Source organism: Drosophila sechellia, chromosome 3R, assembly GCF_004382195.2.
Source record: "Drosophila sechellia strain sech25 chromosome 3R, ASM438219v1, whole genome shotgun sequence".
Lineage (NCBI taxonomy): Eukaryota > Metazoa > Arthropoda > Insecta > Diptera > Drosophilidae > Drosophila > Drosophila sechellia.
Window position 1 is genome coordinate 3,280,044 of NC_045952.1, and position 19,389 is coordinate 3,299,432.

At 42.1% G+C, this 19,389-nt stretch overlaps 4 protein-coding genes across 6 annotated transcripts; 2 read left to right on the forward strand and 2 right to left on the reverse strand.

Annotated features, from left to right (window-relative positions):
* Positions 1–175: 175 nt before the first annotated feature.
* On the reverse strand, positions 176–8,591 carry LOC6613825 (serine/threonine-protein kinase 32A). Of its 3 annotated transcripts, none has more exons than XM_032720675.1 (9): positions 8,213–8,591; positions 4,419–4,625; positions 3,449–3,504; positions 3,223–3,388; positions 2,086–2,156; positions 1,891–2,017; positions 1,494–1,619; positions 1,085–1,266; positions 176–1,023 (listed from the first exon to the last, which is right to left on the reverse strand). In XM_032720675.1, the coding sequence occupies exons 2-9, from the start codon at positions 4,471–4,473 to the stop codon at positions 457–459; spliced, it is 1,350 nt and encodes a 449-aa protein (XP_032576566.1). In that variant the 5' UTR covers positions 4,474–4,625; positions 8,213–8,591; the 3' UTR covers positions 176–456. The 3 variants fall into 3 exon arrangements, with proteins under 3 accessions (XP_032576566.1, XP_032576565.1, XP_002038294.1); XM_032720674.1 differs by having other exon boundaries at positions 8,092–8,591; XM_002038258.2 differs by lacking the exons at positions 4,419–4,625; positions 8,213–8,591 and adding an exon at positions 3,644–4,320.
* LOC6613826 (ubiquilin-2) lies at positions 4,786–6,534 on the forward strand. Its single transcript, XM_002038259.2, has one exon. The coding sequence runs from the start codon at positions 5,401–5,403 to the stop codon at positions 6,433–6,435; it is 1,035 nt and encodes a 344-aa protein (XP_002038295.1). The 5' UTR covers positions 4,786–5,400; the 3' UTR covers positions 6,436–6,534.
* A 2,324-nt stretch (positions 8,592–10,915) lies between the features above and the next one.
* LOC6613828 lies at positions 10,916–19,334 on the reverse strand. The gene is made up of 7 exons (XM_002038261.2): positions 18,964–19,334; positions 15,320–15,438; positions 15,161–15,266; positions 14,264–15,091; positions 12,354–14,197; positions 12,143–12,288; positions 10,916–12,077 (listed from the first exon to the last, which is right to left on the reverse strand). Exons 2-7 carry the CDS (start codon positions 15,415–15,417, stop codon positions 11,893–11,895), a joined length of 3,207 nt encoding a protein of 1,068 aa, XP_002038297.1. The 5' UTR covers positions 15,418–15,438; positions 18,964–19,334; the 3' UTR covers positions 10,916–11,892.
* On the forward strand, positions 15,434–16,614 carry LOC6613829. The gene has a single exon (XM_002038262.2). The coding sequence runs from the start codon at positions 15,592–15,594 to the stop codon at positions 16,558–16,560; it is 969 nt and encodes a 322-aa protein (XP_002038298.1). The 5' UTR covers positions 15,434–15,591; the 3' UTR covers positions 16,561–16,614.
* Positions 19,335–19,389: the final 55 nt, after the last annotated feature.

Genomic DNA, 19,389 nt, shown 5'->3' on the forward strand with positions numbered 1-19,389 from the left:
AATGTGTGAAAGCAAGAATTATACAATGCAGAACATAATTATACAAGGCAGAACATAATTATACAATGCAGAACATAATTATTTACTCTTTTTTTATACACAAAAGGCATTACAAAAAAAATATGAAACATGAATGAAATATAACTTGAAATAAAAATTAAAAAAATCGTAAAAATAAACTTGAACGGAAATTACCCGTTTATTTTGCTTTTGGACTTACATCTAACAATATGTACAAAGTAGCTTAGACCTATTTGATTTAAAAGATATACCCTAAAAGATATAAAATGTCATAGTTCTGTATATAATATGAGCATGTACAAAAATTAAGTTCAGAGGAGTTCGAAAAATAGGTTCTGGTCTTTATGGATGGATGGCTTACAAGTCATCGTTGCGCAAGTGGGTCTGGTTCTTGTGCAGTTTGAAACCTGTTGCTTATCAACCGCGTCCTAGGTTTTATTTTTGAAACGGACTCGGCGGCATGTCAAGCGTGCTGCCAGCCGATTCTTTAATCTGCGGTGAAGGAGTGCGATCAATGAACTCAATACTGTCACCCTTTAACTGGGCGGCTGCAGATGATGCGTTCGCACAGTCGCCGTCGTGCGCAATGGCGGCGGCGGGCTTCTCTTGGATGGGGGCCAAGCTGTTCACGATGGAGTTGGCCATGGCCAGTTCCAGTTCGCGCTGCCAGTCGTTTTCCTTTTGTTCCATGGCTTTGCGCTTCAACTCCTTGTAGCGGTTGTAAACGATGAACTCTTTGACCAGCGCAGTCTCTGGATCGCTGTCCCGTTGTGCTGACCTCTGCTTGGCCAGGCGCTTCTTCTTTTTATGCAAGGGCCGCGATTCCACAATCATTTCCTCCAGCTCTAGGCAGGGATCACAGTTGAGGTGGTCTTCGGGAGGTTTATAGATGGGTTTGATCTTCTTCTCGAGCACCCTCTGGAAGTCAATGTTGCGCAGCATCGGCGTTTGATGCAGCTCCTGCCTTGTACTGATCCTGGCACCCGGATAGGTGGAGAGTAACTGCAATAGTCATAAAGTGTGTATTAGCCAAAGCCTCTTAAAATAGTGTGATCCAACCCACCTTCTGCAGCAGATCGACAAAGTTGCTGCTCCAGTAGCGGGGATAGTGCACTGGCGTGTTCAATATATTCTTCATCTCCGCCAGAGGGGTGTTCGAGTGCACCACGAAGGGTCGGATGTTTCCCCGCATTTCGTAGGCGACGACGCCAAGTGACCACCAGTCTACCGGATAGCTATAGCCAGCTGAAATTAGATGGAGACAAAAGAGTACTCTATAGACGAGGACAGCCTTGGGTTTTCGCTAGGCGATGGTCACTGATGTTGTCATATTGTCATAATGAAGTATTTTATGGAATGAAATTAATGGGAGTGGTAAATACCCACGTAAACTAAATGTTCATTGCATCGGTACGATTATAATACTCGCCGATCAAATATATGTAATATATGTAATAGACCAATTTACTCACCCACTTCGTCCAGGGCACACAGGAACACCTCGGGTGCCATGTAGGGCTTGGTCCCCGACATACTGCAGGCCAAGGCATTTTTTTGCAAACGCGTTGCAATGTTAAAATCAGTCAAATGAGCATGTCCTACAAATGTGCAAATGAATATACATATCTCGGTCGAAAGAGTTTTGTATATTTTGAACAAATACGTATATTTCGAAAGGGATTAAGTAGCCAGGACAGAATGATGATCTAATTAGTTTCCAAAGGTTAATAATTAATCCAAAATTAGCTTGTACTAAAATTTGGCCACAACTTGTGGTCCTTCTTCTCCTTAAGATTTCACTTTCCACTATCATATCAGCTGTTCCAGCGCTTCCAGTTGCCTGGTTTTTTCCATTGTGCACAGACTTACCCGCATCATCCAATAAAATGTTGTCAGGCTTGATGTCCCTGTGAACCACTCGATGCGCCTGCAGGTACTCCAATGCACTGCCGAGCTCGCACACTAATAAGGCCACACTCTGCTCGGAGAATTCCACCTGGGAATGGAATGGGGAGTACGTACACAAGGATGAACAGGTGAGGGAGTTGTCATGGGGTAACTCACTCGGTTCTGTAAATGATATCTTAAGTCCCCGCCAGTCAACAGGTCGCAGACCATAAACAAATCCTCCTCATCTGTAAAAGGGCAGGAGAATTGGGGGATATGAGTGCTCTGTGGCCCGACTTCAAAAGAAATGCTGTAAGTTAATTTGCATTTTGATTGGCAATCAGTAAAAGACAGATAGCAGAATCAGGCGAGAGCGGTGCCTTCAAAAAACGCTAGGAGCCGCTAAGCTGGACCAGCCTTGGCGAAGGTAGCAGCATCTACCTACTTTCATATGCTTGTTCTTGGCTTGAATATGGAAATAAGTACATACGTTGCCGGGCAAGAAGTAGAACAAAGTTGGCTCGCTAAAGAACAGTTATTTTGTTATTTCCTTCTTGGGGCTTCGCAGGAACACAACAATGTTCGCGTTGCTATACCCCTTACACATAGAGTATAACGGTATTTTAGTTTCGTTTACAGGTGAAACATTACTGTTTTTAAAGCACATACGCTTCGCTAGAATATGCAAAGTTTGAAGCTCTTACAGTTTCAAAAACTATGTCAATAAGATATTTACAAGAATCTATCTATCTAAGAAAACAAGAGAGAATGTTATAGTGGAGTTTCCCGACTGTCAGATACCCGTTACTCAGTTACTCAGTTGGAAGTGTGAACGAGAAATTTCAATATTTTTTGGAATATATTTCAATATTTTTTGGAATATATGTGGTAGTTTTGGGCGGTTTAAGGCAACTCGATGGAAATTCGAAATACTAATAGAAAAATTAACGAATTTCAAAATAACTTTTAAAAATGTGGGCGTGGCAACATGGGTCAACAATTCTATGTCTCTAGAATCTGTAAGCTTATTCTAAATCTGCTGGCTTTTATAGTTCCTGAGATCTAGAGGTTTATACGGACGGACAGACAGACGGACAGACAAACGGACAGGCTATTGATCCTTATCAAGAATAGGGTATATACTTTATATGGTCGGAAACGCTTCCTTCTGCCTCTTACTTATTTTTCATCGAATCTAGTATACCTTTTTACTCTACGAGCAACAACTAAGTTGGAATCCTCGGATTACATGTTTCCTCGTTTGGATACTCGATTGTGTTCATATGCTCGAGAATTGTGCCTGTGAAGACTTACCCTGAAAAGAGAACCATAAATTGACGAGAAACGGGTGCTCCAACGACGATAGCAGTTCCACCTCCTTGATGACGCCACCAAGAGCTCCGCGCATTTCGCAAGCGGAGCGACTAACATATTTCATCGCGTACAGGATGCCGCTATCCCGCTTTTGGACAATGCACACCTGCGAAAATTCTTGTTAAGGCGAGGGCTTTTCCTTAAAATTACCAAAAAGTGCTCCTACCTTTCCGAAACTGCCCTTGCCAATGGCGCGGAGTATTTGGAAATGGTCAAAATTGACTGAAACGTAAGATAGGGGAAGTGAGTATGAGTATTTAGGTAACAGTGAGTGAGGGCTGCCTATTCGTCCACAGAGCATAAATATCCTTAACGAATCTATATATGAACTTTTATTTGCACACACCCGATGGCTTCTAACTCGGAATTTGGCTCTGGCAGTCTACGCAAAGCATGTGGCCCATTGCGAGCGAGTGATCCTCGGGATCGAATTTCGGGATAATCTGAATCAACTGAAGTCTTTGCCGTGGACACAGGAAAAACGGGGGTAGAACATCCACTTGGAGAAGCCACAAATTGGGAAAACAATGCATGATGAGCGCCTGGAAGTGCTCCCTGCCCAAATAGCTGATCCTCAGCTCAAGCAGCTGCTGGCAGGCGCTAGCCAAGAGGAAGCTGAAGTCATCTCCCAGAAGGGGTATCTCGAGCAGGTTTAGAGAGATCCTGGTCAGCCGGTGACGCCATATACTTCCCAGCAGGGGACGACAGCGCTCGTAGCTCTGCATCATAGCAATCTGATCGGGCAGATCCAGGAGTCCTAATATCCTCTCCAGGCACAGGTCGTCTACAAACTCCATTGCCTCCGGTTCGCCCCGGGTGTAGGTGCTCCACAAACTTGGCAGTAGATGTTAAAGCCCTAAGCCCACTGCGTTATTCGATCACATTGTGAAAAACTATTACACGATTTTTGCGCAAATTTTCAGAAAATTTATTTAATTTGTGGGCCATTTCAGTTTGACAGCACTTGTTTAAACTATTCAGTTAGAATAAAAAGCGGAGAGCTTTAATAAAAAATAAAAGTTATGATTTTGTCATTAAGCTCTTATTGCTCGACGCGTAGTAGGTATATTGTTATATATATAATATATTTATTATATTAATTGGCAAGGGTCAAGAGACCTCCTTTCAGTACTTACCATCGTCATCGGCGAGCAGACTCGCGTCGGATCTGCTCGATGTATTGGCGCCCATGGTGCTACATCAATGGGTTGAATCGAAGTCGAAATGGGCTCCTCCCTAAGCTCGCTCTTGCTTAAATAGGTTCAAATTGGTTTCTGATTTTGTTGCCGGGTAGGTCCTCCAGTTATTTACTTTGGAGTCGAATTCGAAGTGTTCCTAATTGACTAGATGAGAGGAAGGATGGTTAGAAAACACTTGATACTAAATTCAATAGGTATGCTTAGATTTCATTGGTGATAAGATTCAAAGCAAACAAAAATTTATCACGGCTTTTATTATTGTGGTATTTGGTAACGTCAACGCTAGTACAGAAATTAAGCTTAGTAATTGGTTAATAGTAATTCATTTAATACTATTGTAAGCTTATACCTATTATACATATATCCGAAAGTAACCGAAATATCCGTCATGAGGGTCTAATGTCTAACAAGGTGAAGAGCGAATGAAGTAGGCTCCTTTCCTCAGTTGTTGTTTAGCTCTTATTGTTTCCGAGATCTCGACCCTTATACGGACAGATAGACGAACGGACAGATCTGCAGCTAGTGAAGATGGAGTGTGCAACATATAACAGATCTAACAGATATGCTTTAGTGACACAAAATTACTTTATATAATTTGGCTATTGGCCATTGCCCACATACAAACCATATTTTATTATTTGCTTTGTTAAATGTCCGAGATCTCAGAGGTTCTACTCCCAGCCGGACAGACATACGGACATGGTCACATCATCGTAGAATGGCGTCCACACTGATACACTTTTAGTATTCAAAAGTGAATCTGACATATCACACAGAATATGTTAAATTCTGACTAGCTGTCGACGTATACAAATACTGTCGGTGCGAATGTCATTTTTATTTTATACAAGTCTTTAGAAAACTATAGAAAACACTCTTGGCTCTGGACCTATTTACAAATCGTGCACAGCGCTAAAGGATGGGCCCCGAAGGGTCCATAGACATCTGCGCGAAGGGCAGCGGTCGGGTGGAAACCGTCACCCTGCGCCAGAACGAACAGATCCGGAACCTGCGCGTCCTGGTGGCAGTGCGCTTTGAGCAGGCTATTTCTCGGATCATCCTGGTCTTCGCGGGCCAGGTGCTGAGTGACGAGGGGACCATCGACAGTAGGGGCATCGTCTCCGGCGTCACTGTGCACGTGGTTTGCCGGGCGGAAGTAGCAAGCTCTCCATCGCCGACGCCGATCACGGCCACAAAGCGTTCCATGCCGAGCGAGCGCCTCATGAGATCCTGGCAGTCGGCCCACATAGCCTACCTGCAACAAGCGCCCGATGTGCTGAGAAGCCTGCTACAGGCCGATCCGCGAATCCGGAGTCTGCTCGATGAGAATGCGGCCATGCGCCACTACTTGAACAGCGACCAGAACCTACGGGAGATGTTTTCGTTGGCCTTCAGCCCGGCCAAGCAAGAGCTGGGACGCCGCCGCGACCTCCACATATCACGCATGGAGTTTGTGCCTGGCGGGTACAAGGTCTTGAGCCGACTGAACTACTGCATGCTACAGGCCTACGAAGACAACGTGGCCATGTCCTTTCAGCAGGCGTCACAAGGCGCTAAGACGTCCTCGAACCCCCAGCGAGGTCTCGAGGTGAAGGACCCGCTCCCAAACCCATGGCTTCGCATGCCGCGCAGCCGAAACCCGTGGACATGTGCTCTGCCAAGACGTGTCAACAAGGGACGATCTTCTGTTAAGCAGAGCGACCCTGATGCCGATTTCAGGCAGAAGAGCTCATCGAAGGTGACGACTTCTACTGCAACACAGACCATGTGCAAGGACCGTCGATCCGGTGGTGAGGGACACTGCCAGCACTGCTACCAGACCCAGGTGGAGCAGTTGGCTCAGATGGGCTACAGCAACCGCAGTCGAAACAAACGCGCTCTGCTCATATCTCTGGGCAATTTTGATTGCGCTGTAAGACTACTGGACCACTGGAATCGGTTTTTGGAGGACTGAACTCCATTTGTACTGCTTTTGATTTGTTTCGTTTTTGGCCGAGGTTATCTGACGCCTATTGATATGCACAATAAATATGCACAAAAAAATGAAACCAATCGGTGCGTGATGTAATACCCGTTATTCGTGTCTGTCAGTATGCACTGGAACTATAAAAGCTAGAAAGCTGAGATTAAGCTCGCAGATTCTAAAAGCGTAATGTTGCCACTCTAACGCCCACAAACTGGCACGTCCACACTTTCGAAAAATTTTTTTGAAATCTTTTCCTACACGTTTGAAAAATATTCTAATCTTTTACTTATGTTTATTGACCTTGTAAATTTCTATCGAGTTGATAAAACTACAAACCTCCCATTTTTTCATTATACTCTCCAATATTTATCGATATAACATTTCGGGTTGGCGTTTAGATGAGAAACAACGGGTATCTGATAGTCGACTATAGCATTCCCTCTTGTTTAATACGCAAGTTAAATAAAGTAAAGTTCGTTAAAATAAGTTACCATAAGTTAATTAATATCACAAAAAAAGTGGTTAGTTCGGGAATTTAAGCAATTAATGCAATTTGCAACCCCCATGATACATATACAGCTGCGGTTAAAATAATAGCACTACTGCAGGTGAAAAGTTGATTTCCTAAAAAAAGGTATTGAATGTTTATTTTTTAAAAGTCCGATTGCATGAATAATAAGTACCATATGTTGTACATAAGTGAATATCCACATTAAATCAGAGTTTATTATGGCACAAGAATGAACACGATAGTAGAGTGCGGATGCGGATTTTTCCTGGATCCGTTGGTGCTAAAATTTTGTAGCAGTTCCTGTTCACGGTATTGAAGTGGTAAATATGGCGTGTTTTTACAATTCACATCGAATTTTCCTTCCTTTTGACCTCATCGATAAATGAATGAATTCATTTTACAGGACAACGTTTTTATCAACATTAATCGAAGAAATCGAACAAAAGTGTAGTAAGCACCATGCGGAACTTGAAAATAATTTCATTTTTATTATTAGACTACATCCTGGCACATAGCAACGCTCCTATTGAATACATTTTGGGAAGAAACCTCCTTCGACCGTTACTGACTTAAATATGTTATGCATTGCAGACATGGAATTGCAAGCTCTTTGTTTTCAACATTCTCCCGATTCTCCGCCCAATCAGTTTCTAAAAAAACGGATGACATCATATTACGCTCTGGCGCGGAGAAAAAATCTATAAATTGAAGCGACTTGATGGAGCCGCGATTCATATTGCCGGGGTGTGTGCGGCACCACTGAATTTGTGTATATCCAGAGATTGCAAGTAAAGGCCGGTGATGTCTCAATATGCCCAACTGCTTTGCATAATCCAAATCAAAATGTCAGTTGGTGTCGCATTATCATAGATAAGTCATTGTTGAAGTAGCTTGTAGCTTGTAACCGCAAAAGGGCCGGCAGAAGACACCACAAAACCCTTGGAAATCAAGTTGACGGCCAATCCAATGCGACGAGAGTGAAATGGGCTTCTAGGGTTCATCGACATTCCCCGTCCGTTCTTTCAATCCAGCTGCTCGATGGGACACCAAAATAATAGTGGACAGACACATACATATCTACAGGCATGTGTATGTACATACATACACACCACGACCGAGTAGCCCCGAAATACCTGCTTCTCTGTTGGCAGAATCTCGCAACGCTTATCTGGAGGACGTCAGAGGTTACCACTTCGCTTCCTTTGAATTTATCGATTGGCTTGGCTCGCGTCGAGATGTTGGTTTTGCTCATACCTGCATGAACGGCTCATTTGAATTGGACTCGCTTTCAGTGGACCAAAGTGCTGGCACGAACATGCCTCACTCGCCCCACCAAAGCGAAGGTGGCTTACTCCGCACAGGTATGTGTGTGTGCCTGTTCTGAGCCTGTGTTGGTGCAGTGAGCTGTTGCTGTTGCTCCTTTGATTCCTGGCAGTATGTACGCACACGTACACGGACACGGAGCTGGCGATGGCGAAAAGTCACGCCATTGTCACAACACCCACACAGCGAAATGCAATGGACACTGTAGCCGTTACCACCGCCGTCGGCAATTATTCACGTTTTCGGCCCAGCGAGTCCTTCTTATCCTGCTTGGCCGTCGAGCCACCGCGTTCAGCCGCCGCGTAGTTGGGACTGAAACTGTTTTGTTTATAAAGCGGCGCTCTGCTCTGTCATGCTGCAAACATCTCTCTTCCTTGCTCTCCCTCTCTTTCCGGAGATCCTGCGCAGGTGCGAGTCGTGCGGAGAGCGAAGAGGGCACAGGAGACACAAAAGGCAAATCACCGAGCCTTATGAATGAACGCCAATTAGCCAAGTTGGCTAGGTGCACTGCCTATATTAATGTGCTTACTTTTGCTCCGATTATGACTGGTAAGACCCTATTTAGAAAGCCCTCCTTTTCGAGGCGCCAAAAGGCGCATCACTTGAGCGTAAAATGATTGCGCACATGTTTCACAATTACCGGGTCTATCCATCTGACTGATGGATGAGCCGACATCCGGTCGGGTGTCCGGATCAGACTGGCATTACGACGACTTCCCATTCCCTTAAAGCCTCCACTTTTATCCTATAACCTATTATAACTTTATGAGATAGAATGATCAACTAGTAAAAGAAATTTAAAACAAGAGGAAACGCTATAGTGGAGTTTCTCGACTATCAGATACCCGTTATTTAGCAAATAAAAGTGTATCCTGCAAACAGTTTAAAAACTATTAACTAAACGGATTAAGCACAGCTACACTGTTTCTTGAACTAATTGTCAGAAGCAGATCAAAAACATCTTCTTTAGGGTCACAATAATTGGGGATATTAACAACTGTTTGTGCCTGGTACAAGGTGCCGAAGCTTATCATAACTTAAGCAATAATAATCCTCCGCCATTTTGGCACGGCATTAAGATTTATAATAAAGCCGAAATGTGAAATGTGTTGTTTTGCCGCCTTGTTTCGCTTGTTTCCTTCAAACGCTTGTTGTTTTTCCCAGTTTCATTGCCGTATCTACATGCATAGGCATGTTGGCTCATTTTCCTTTTGAGAGGGGAGGATTGGCCATTCTTGTGGATTAGGTCACATGCCTTCCAAGGAGTCGTTTAAGGTGAACTAATAAATGTAGCAACCAAAATAAGTGGGACGAATATATATGCATATACTTTGTATAGTCGCGTATAGTAGAGTTTGAACTGGCTGGAGAGTTAGATGCTTACAAGGCCTTAAGAGTTTAATGGTTGGTAAAACGATTTGAAATGGAGCTTAAGCTTATGTGCGAAATTGTGATTATTTCTGATGCGATTTGACGGTCGATCTGAACCCAACTCCGGTCGAAAATAACTATTGAAAATACGTTTTTATACGTATGTATGTGTACTATATTTTTCTGAATGTACCAGTAACTTGTTAAACGGGCTCAAAGTGCTTAACTAACCGCCACAATCAAGTGTTGAAAAGCGAACAGCGATTTGCTTGCATGACCAGACTTCAAGAGGCCGCGCTAGTCAGCCTTGAACCGCTGAGTACATCCGTTTAAAATGCTAATTTCCCTTTGCGAGGTATTTCAATAACAATATCCTGCTTTTGGATACGCAAACGACAAATCGCAGTCAAGCCAAAAATATTTAATTTGACGACGGGAAATGAGTTTTTCATTCTTCTTCGCCCTTTAGGCAAAACAATAGTCACGAATCATTACACCAGAACGAGCACAGACTTTGCCGAAACACGCTTGGTTCAGGGTATAAGCTCGTTTATCAGTCTCTTATATTATTATTATTTTAGTATCACTATGAGGTAGTCCACGTAGTGACGAAGCGCTCTTGGAGAGTGTGTGAAGGCGACTAGCATACAACATGTGTACGTGTTCATGAGGACATTTAAATCTGCTGTCGTAATCCGATGCTAATGCAACAACTAAGATGGCTTGGAAGAAAGAGAGTTTAAGTAAAAGTATTAAAAAAGTCTTGATAAAAATGCGGATTGATAGCCAACTTAGACTTCTGAAAAAGCTAATTTTTTCAGTCGGTTCGGCTTATGGACAATAAGTTTAGTTTACACAATCATAGCCTAACCTGACGAGGCTTATTTAAAAAAATGTTTTTTTTTGAACTTATTTGGACATGGGATTTATGCATTGATTCCGGGATATTTTATGAATTTTTCCTCCCAATTTCCCAATTTTAAGGACGCTTATAAATTTTTTAATTTAATCAAATCCAGACTTTCACAGAAATAACACAATGAAATGGACTGCACAAAACGATAGCCGTGAAATAGGCAAATACCTCATTAACAGGCAAACAGGTCGAGTATTAATTACTCCTCAAATGGCAAAACTTTTTATTTTAAAAAGGCAAGACAAATTTTGTAAAATACTCTGGAGGATTTCGTAGAGTCTTGGCTTGCCAGAGTACTTACATTACATCATCTTACTTAATCTTTCAATTAATAAACAATGTTTCACTTCATTTCGGTTTGTTTTCGAACTAAAAATCATTTATTAAATTATCCAAGAGTACAAAAGTATATAAAAAACAAGAGATGGCTGTTCCTAAAAACACAACGTTTCGGCCATAGTTTATTAACTATTAATTTTCGAAGCCTTGTTTGGCAAATTGTTTTCAAAAACTAAATATATTATTTTAATTGCATATTTTAATTTAATAATCCAATGAAATCGTAACAGTGATACACATGCTGCTTTCAAAGTCAGTGCTCGGATTTACAATTGTTAGAATTTACGGAATAAAATTTGAAAAGAGAAACAAGCCTAACTAATAATTTCAAAGCTATATTTTGATGTATTTATAATAGCTTTAGTGGAGCTTCTGTATTTGATGTAATTGCTATTCAAAAATTACGGAGTAAATTAAAAGTACGTACAAAATATGCTCTTTACAAACTAATATCAAAGTTTAGTTATCAACAGTTTAATTCGTGGCCGACGCATGCTGCATGCGCGTTCCTTGCTCTTTCTCAAAATACATAGTTCTTATACACATTTTATATAGTTTTAATGAATTTGAGTTGTTATTATTGTTGTGGCGTCTGGTTGTTTTAGGTTCCAGAGGTTTGGTTGTTACATAGATTATTACAAAGCTTTTATGAGTGGATTTATTTCTATTGATCTTCTTTTAACTTTAAATGACTTTGTATGCATTACGCGGTTATCACAATTTCATTTTCTTTTCAATTCTTGTTGTGTAATTACAATTATCCTAATGTACATTGCAATACTTTTATTGCTTGCATTGTATAGCTCTGTCAACTATTTTAAGATAAATTAAGAATTGTAATCAGGCTTTTCAGGTTTATAGATAGAAACTTCGGAAATTGGTCTACACATGTGCAGGGATAGTGGTAGAATGCTCGTAACATACTTCAAATTCTCAAAAAATTAAAAATTAAAAATACGAAATTAAGCCGGTTTCTGCCAAAATGTCACATCTGACTGTGGCCCTGTGGTACAGCATCTGTAGCTGCTGGTGTCTCCACCGTAGACTTGCCCGCGTTTAACTTTGCTTTTACCTTAAGCAACAAAGCTTCGAAAGAGTCATCGGCTACTTTCGGTGCTGGTGCTTCATTGGGAAACACATACGAGTTGTAATTATTAATGCCAGCATTATCTATAACAGACACATTAGATAAAATTAGATCGTACATAAAAACGTGTAAAAAGTATTAAACTCACCCAAGTCAGCGTAAGATGAACGACAGAAGGCACGTCTCCCTCCAAAACTTATGTCATACATGTTTATTTGCGAGTCTCTATGACTCGTGTCAATGGCCGTGAATGCGTCCTGCGCTCTTTCGTACGTAACGAACCCGTACTTCATTCTAAAATAAAATAAAAAAATGTTAAGTGCCTATTTTAAATAGCTTTAAAGCATTTCTTTTCCTACCCATTTTCCTTGTAGTGTATTGTTATTTGTTTAATGCTTCCATAGGGCAGAAATTTACGACGCAGAATTTCCTTGGTGGTTTCTTGCTCAATGCGCCCGACGTAGACGATTCGCCGCTCCTCAACAGCCGGTTGCGACACGTTACGATCAAAGAATCCTCGCCGGTTGTTGTTATTGGAGGATGAGTTGTTGTTAGGGTAGCGTGTATCAGACTTTGAGCGCGACCGGGACCGCGAGTGGCGCAATTTTCTGTGTGGGCTGCGGCTACGTTCGCGATCGCTTTTTTCGGAGCCCGAGCATGACGAGGAAGTACTGCCCCGCTTTTGGTTTCTAGATCTACGCTTGTTGTAACTCGTGCGGCGCTGCCTGCGCCTGTACTGACCATTCTCTGAGTAAGATGAAGAGCTCACCGAGCTGCGATGGCGTTGAGTGCTACGAGAAGAATAACCGCCGTTTCCAATACTGCCTCCCCCACACGTTGCTGCTACATCTAAGTTACGCAGCTGATCAGTCGAATCGTATCGTGAGCGAGATCTGTGCGACACCACGCTGCTGCAGTCGGAGGAAAAGTCACTCGAAGAAGTGGACATATTTGAGCCCGAGCCTTGCGTCCGTCGCTTGCGATAATTTCGTCGCGTACGCTCTCGAGACTGTCGCTTTGGGGGCAGCGTCAATAGGGGAAATTCGGGTTGCAGATCAGTTTGTGTTGCAATGCTCACTAGAGTTTTGCGCACCCGATCCTTGGGTAAATGCATGATGACCATGTCCTCGCCATGCTGACAATTCTTATCAGCCGAAGACATATCTTTTGTTGCGTTGGACTGTATCGTCGAGAGAGTAGTGTTACTCGTTTGCCTGACGACCTCGCGTTGGATGCTGGCTATTAGGGAGTTGCTCATGTTCTTATTGGCATCCTGACCGTTTGAGATGTTGTACAGCAAAACGGATGACTTTAGGAGGGAGCGAGGGGAGGCCTTGCTTAATTGATTGGGCGGTATTGTTATGTCTGTATTGCAACTAGCTGAAACTATTATAATCTCTTCATAGTCCGGGTGGAGTTTGTTGCTGAGTGGCGCTATCTCTTTGCCGGGGTCCTCAGTTTCCATGCAGTAGGTGTCCTTTACAATATCCTTAAGTGGCGGCAGCTTGGTTACGCGTGGAACCTTCGCTGATACTCGGGAATCGATTATTTTTAGCTGTTGGGCACGCTTCATCTCTAACATACGCAGCACCTTGTTCTTAGCCATGGTAATGGGATCCAAGGGCAAAGCAGATTGTTCTGCCTGAGGGCATTTAAGGCTGTTTACAATATTGACTATTTCCGCTTTTTTGGGTGATGGTGTTGGTTTTGAAACCGGGGCAGGAGCAATGCGTTTGGTGGCAACCTCTACTTTCGCCTGCTTGGGCGGAGTTGGTTTAGAATTCACAGCGCCCACACCGCCACAACGACGCTGTTTGTATTCCTCTAGATTTAGCTTTCGCTTTGCTGGCGGTGCCAATGTCGGCGTTGTTGTCGGATGGGCTGGAGGTGCTACAGGTTTGGGAGCACACGCCGGTACTGCACACGCCGATACTGCGGCGTCTCTCTCCTGCTTCAGAAGCGAAAGATTTTTTCCACCCAAACCGAGACCCGTGCATTGAGTATTTTTTACTGACGGCTGCTTGTTGCTCATAGACTCAGTCACTTTTTTTGTTGTCGCCTTAGTTGGCTTGGAGGAAGCTCCAACCTTACGTTTAAGGAAATCGCACTGTTTCTTATTAGGCACCAGGCAAATATTCGTATGCTTCGGTTTGCTTAAGGCTGGGACCGCGAGCTGATGGGTTCCCAGTTGTTCCGGCTTATTCTGTTTTGAGTATGATAGTTACTATTATAAACAATGTCTAAACTAGTATGTGGTCATAGGACTTACCTCTTTGATAGTAGATGTGGCCTTTTTCGCGGACCTCGGACTCCAGGAGGGATCGGCCTTTACATTGTCCACATAGCGTAATTTATCGGGAGTTTGGCCCACTTTTGCCTTCTTATCTATTGGCCAGATATTGGCCATATTCATATCCATCATATCGACAGTTTCAACGTCGATAATCGAGTCAGAGTCATAATCAGAATCCCCACGTTTAGAGGATAGGACCACGTGTTTTCCCACAATTGTGGCAACGGGTGGATTAAGAAGTATGGGAACTTCTGCTAAAGTATTAGACTTAATTTGAGCATGTGCTTGCAGAGATTCCTTTATGCGACAGGCGTTTAAATTCTCAGCAAAATCGTCTTTGGTAATAAAATCAGCTAGGTCAAAGTTATTAACATCAATATTTAGCCCCAATGCGTCTACTTCGGAGATAATAGTGTTAGTACTGAGCGTCCGTCCCTTGCGCAGGAGCTCACAGGAGCTCTGCGAGTTGGCGATATTGTTATGGACAACGGGCAGCCTTGGACTTTGTTCTTCGTTGACAATGTCATATTCATCATCGTAGTCGCTAGAGTGCGATTCATAATCACCAATCGAAGAGCTGTCTGTGCGGGTGCGAAATGTGGACTGGCTTTGTATGTCCTCCTCCTCCGTAAGGCCATCGAGTTTAATATCTTCTTGGTCGTACTCCATAATGGCGCTGATCTGGCGTTGCTGCTCATAGGCAACCTCGACCTCGCTCTCGGCGATGACCCGATAGACCTGAGCATTTAGCTCATTGGCGTCATGGTCGCTGAGGTCGTGTTTCACAAAGTCATTGTAGATCATCTATTCAAAGAGTTAATCGAATAATACTGAAATGTTATTCACTTTTATGCCACTCGAGCCAAAACCTACCAGATTCTTTCTGTTTTGCAGATCTTCCTCCCGGTCATGGCTGAGCAGTGACTCGTCTGTGGGCGCGATGGGTAGGATGCCGCTAAGTGTATCTGTCAGTTGCAGTCTGAAAGTGTTTGCATTAGTTTTTAGTACATTTTTCTGATGACAATCACTCACTCATCATTAGATGACCAGAAATTCGGCTCTGACTCGTATTTGGTATAATTTCCCTCAAAGGTATCTTCTTGGAATACATTTAGCATTTGTGAATCCATTTTGCGTCAATTGTAAAGTAACTGCAAAAAAATAAACTCCGATTAAATAGGGAACTCCAGCAATCATAGTTGCCTTTCAATGCCTATCAATCCACAATCGACAGGGGACAATTATATCGAAAAATCAAGTTTACAAAATCACTTCCCGTAAACCAGATAATAAAAGAAAACGAAATGCCAAAAAAGGTGATCACAAGGCGTCAACGCAAAGCTGCAGAGTCCCGGCTAAAGGCCACAAAGGAAGCAAGTCAGGAGGATGGTCTCATAATCTTAGAGAACATACTGGTTCCCCCAATGTCGACTAATTTAATTAGCTCAGAAGAAACATACTTAAAGAAGAAAGATATAGATATGTCTCAGACGACTTTAGATGGAAAGAACGAGAAGGCCAAATCTCCGTCTTCGCAACAGTCAATCAAAGAATCCGAAAAGAACATTCAGCTGTGTGATGCTCTGCAAAAAATTCGACTAACTAGTCACAAGAAAACCTTCTTGTCGGAGGTAAGAAAGAAGGCTTTTGAGGCGGAACAATTCCGAAATACCACTTCATCCGGATATGATAAGGACAATAAATTCATTGCACTGCTTCCAAGGAACACCAATAAAGGGGCCAATAAAACTCCAAGCTCCGGCGTGCCATTGATGTCCAAATTTTGCGACCAAATTAAGTCGCATTTCAACTCCGTCTTGCCGACACGAAACCTAGTCGGTTCAAAATCCCAAATTCCGATTAAAAATGAACCTGAGCACGGTGCAGATGGCAACAGCATGCCACGAAAAGTTTTCAGTAGCTCGCAGAATGAAGTTAAAACTGATGGAGACAACTACCCCAAAATCAATAGCTTCAAGCCTTCTGAGCTAGCTAGGCATCCAAGACCACCTATTAGGATTTTTGGCTTGACAGGCTTCTTTGTCGTAACTGGCAACAATGCTCAGTTGTCTTTTCACATCGGCCAACTTGCGATCAGAGGCGTTTATGTCCAATCATGTATACATCTGCAACCCGAATTGATGGATACGGTGGAGGAACAGCTCTCTAAACTCGCTATGGACCGCAAAATAATCCTCAACAAAATGAAGAACAAGCATGCAACACTTGCACAACGACGAGCTCGGCAAGAGACGCGGCAGGGTAAAAATTAAACATAACATAAGCATTAAGATAAAACAAATACAGAAACCTGAATAAAGATGAAGCTTCTGCAAACCTAAAACACGTGTCATAAATTATTTAAATTAATCATTTAAACTTGATTTCTCCAAAACTAGTTCACGAAATGTTATGGTAAATGCTGCACAAGTATCCTTTTATTTAACTACATCTTTTGCATTACATATATTTCGAAAAAATTCATAAAGTTTTGGACTGATAGTCGTTGCTTAAAACTATATTGATGTGAAAGCTCAAAGAAGCTGGGTTCGGAAAAATCGAATTTTTGAAATTTAAAAGCTGGAATCGTTTGCCCATTTTTTGCCCATGTTTGCCCACCAATTAGTTTTTTTTGCCCACGTCCAGTTTTTGAGATATGAATTTTCGAAAAAGTTCGAAAATTTTCGAAGATCAAAAATTATACTTTTTTCAAAATTTTTTTTTTTAATCGCAATAACATCGTTTGCCCACCCTTTAGAATTTTGAAATTTTCGAAAATTTTCGAAGATCAAAAATTTCACTTTTTTCAATTTTTTTTTTAAATTTGGTTTTATAGATGGAAAATCGAAAAACCATTTTTAAGGGGTGGGCAAACGTTTTTAACTGAAAATATATATTTTAAAGAGGTGGGCTTACGAAAAAACTAAGTTTAAACGGTGGGCAAACATTATAAACAAATTTTAAGGGGTGGGCAAACGAAATTTTTTATTTTTAAGAGTGGGCAAACGAAAAAATCTAATTTTAAAGGGTGGGCAAACGAAATAAACTAATTTTAAAGGATGGGCAAACTAAATTATTTAGTTTTAAGAGGTGGGCAATCGAAATTTTTTATTTTTATGAGTGGGAAAACGAAAAAAACTAATTTTAAAGGGTGGGCAAACGAAATAAACTAATTTTAAAGGATGGACAAACGAAATTATTTAGTTTTAAGAGGTGGGCAATCGAAATTTTTTATTTTTAAGAGTTGGCAAACGAAAAAAAATAATTTTGAAGGGTGGGCAAACGTTAAAATGTAATATTAAAGGGTGGGCAAACGAAAAAAATTAATTTTAAAGGATGGGCAAAGAGACCGAGGTAAACTTGAATGTCTTATATTTTCTAAAGTATAAAATTTTTCAAAATTCTAAAGGGTGGGCAAACGATGTTATTGTGATTAAAAAAAAAAATTTTGAAAAAAGTGAAATTTTTGATCTTCGAAAATTTTCGAACTTTTTCGAAAATTCATATCTCAAAAACTGGACGTGGGCAAAAAAAACTAATGGGTGGGCAAACATGGGCAAAAAATGGGCAAACGATTCCAGCTTTTAAATTTCAAAAATTCGATTTTTCCGAACCCAGCTTCATTGAGCTTGATGTGAATACTGTGGCCGCAATATTGAAAGTTTGCTGCGGTGGTTTGATCACGCCGTTTTTATGTTGATCGAAAGGTGTTTTTATGCTCTTTCAAACTAGAGACAAAGATTTCCGAAAGACGAGTGGGGAAGTGAAATGTTAAAATTAACATTTCGAATATTGGAGCTGTTGGGGCTTCCCATACAGCTTAACGCCATCGACGACACTTCTCTACGATTAATAATGCAATTTTCTTAAAATCTGTAGTTACCAATCTTACAAGAGCAGAAATCTAAACAACGAAAACTAATGAATATATATTTTGTAAATATTTATAAATAGTCGTCTCAATATCTGACCTCAGAAATGTTTGTTGGATTTATGAATTGGTATACTTATAGGTAATAAATTTGGGATAAATCAAACAGGAAACCCACTTTTACGGGGGCATGGCTAAACTGACACATTAACATTTATCCTCAAACAGTGAAAAACAAATGATCGAAATATATTTTAGAAGTGTGGCCGCGATGTTTTGTCAGTATAGTTCGCATTCTAGACGGACATTCGGCTGGATATTCCGATCACAAATTTATATACATACTTCATAGGATCGGAAACGCTTAATTTTACCTGTCACATACCCTCTAGTGTATAATTTTAATCAATCTTCAGGGCCTCTGCATCGGCTACACCTGGACCTGGGACTCAAAACACAATAGTTTTATCCAACGACAACAATAACAAACATGACTACACAACTACGATGGTGGAAAGAAGAAGAAGAAGCAGCAGCAGCAGCAGCACATGTTTGCCCCAACCACGTGTGTGTGTATGTGAGCCGCGATGGGCGCGTGTGCGTGTAAATGCCGCCACGCCATGTGCTTTTGATACTGCACTCCTCGGCGAAAAGCAGTCGAATTGAATGAATACGTTTTGCAGGTCTTGCCTATCACCTTTCACATCTTAGCACTTTGGTTTGGAAAGCCTTTCTCCTCAAAGCTCAGCGGATTCGCTATCGCCTTCGCGATGCCCAATCTGCGGCAGGCGTCGAGCAATGTTACCTTCTGAGCTTCCGTTGTGGTTCCGGATCACCTATTCCACTCGAAAAAGGGCTTCCCCAGCCGAACGCTTGTTCGGATTGTTGCCGCCGTCTGTTTGTCCGTCTGCTTTAACCTCACATGTTGAGCGCCGCGTCTGCAGCACTAACACACAAGCACAAGTCCGGTGCCCAAGAGGGCCTTATTCCTGCGACAGTCCAACTGCGTCTTTCTGTTCCGCCCGAAGATCACGATCACCCGCGGTTCAAGGTGGGCCAACGTCAGTGGACTCCAAAGCAACCCGCAATCACTTTATCTCATGAGTACCGAATAGCACATTGCCCAAAATTTGTTCACGTGGACCGAGATTCGCGGCAGCGGCACAGACAGTGTGACCAGGGTCGCGCACCGCGGAGGAACCGCGAGGCCATGGCATTAGTGCCAAGTGTT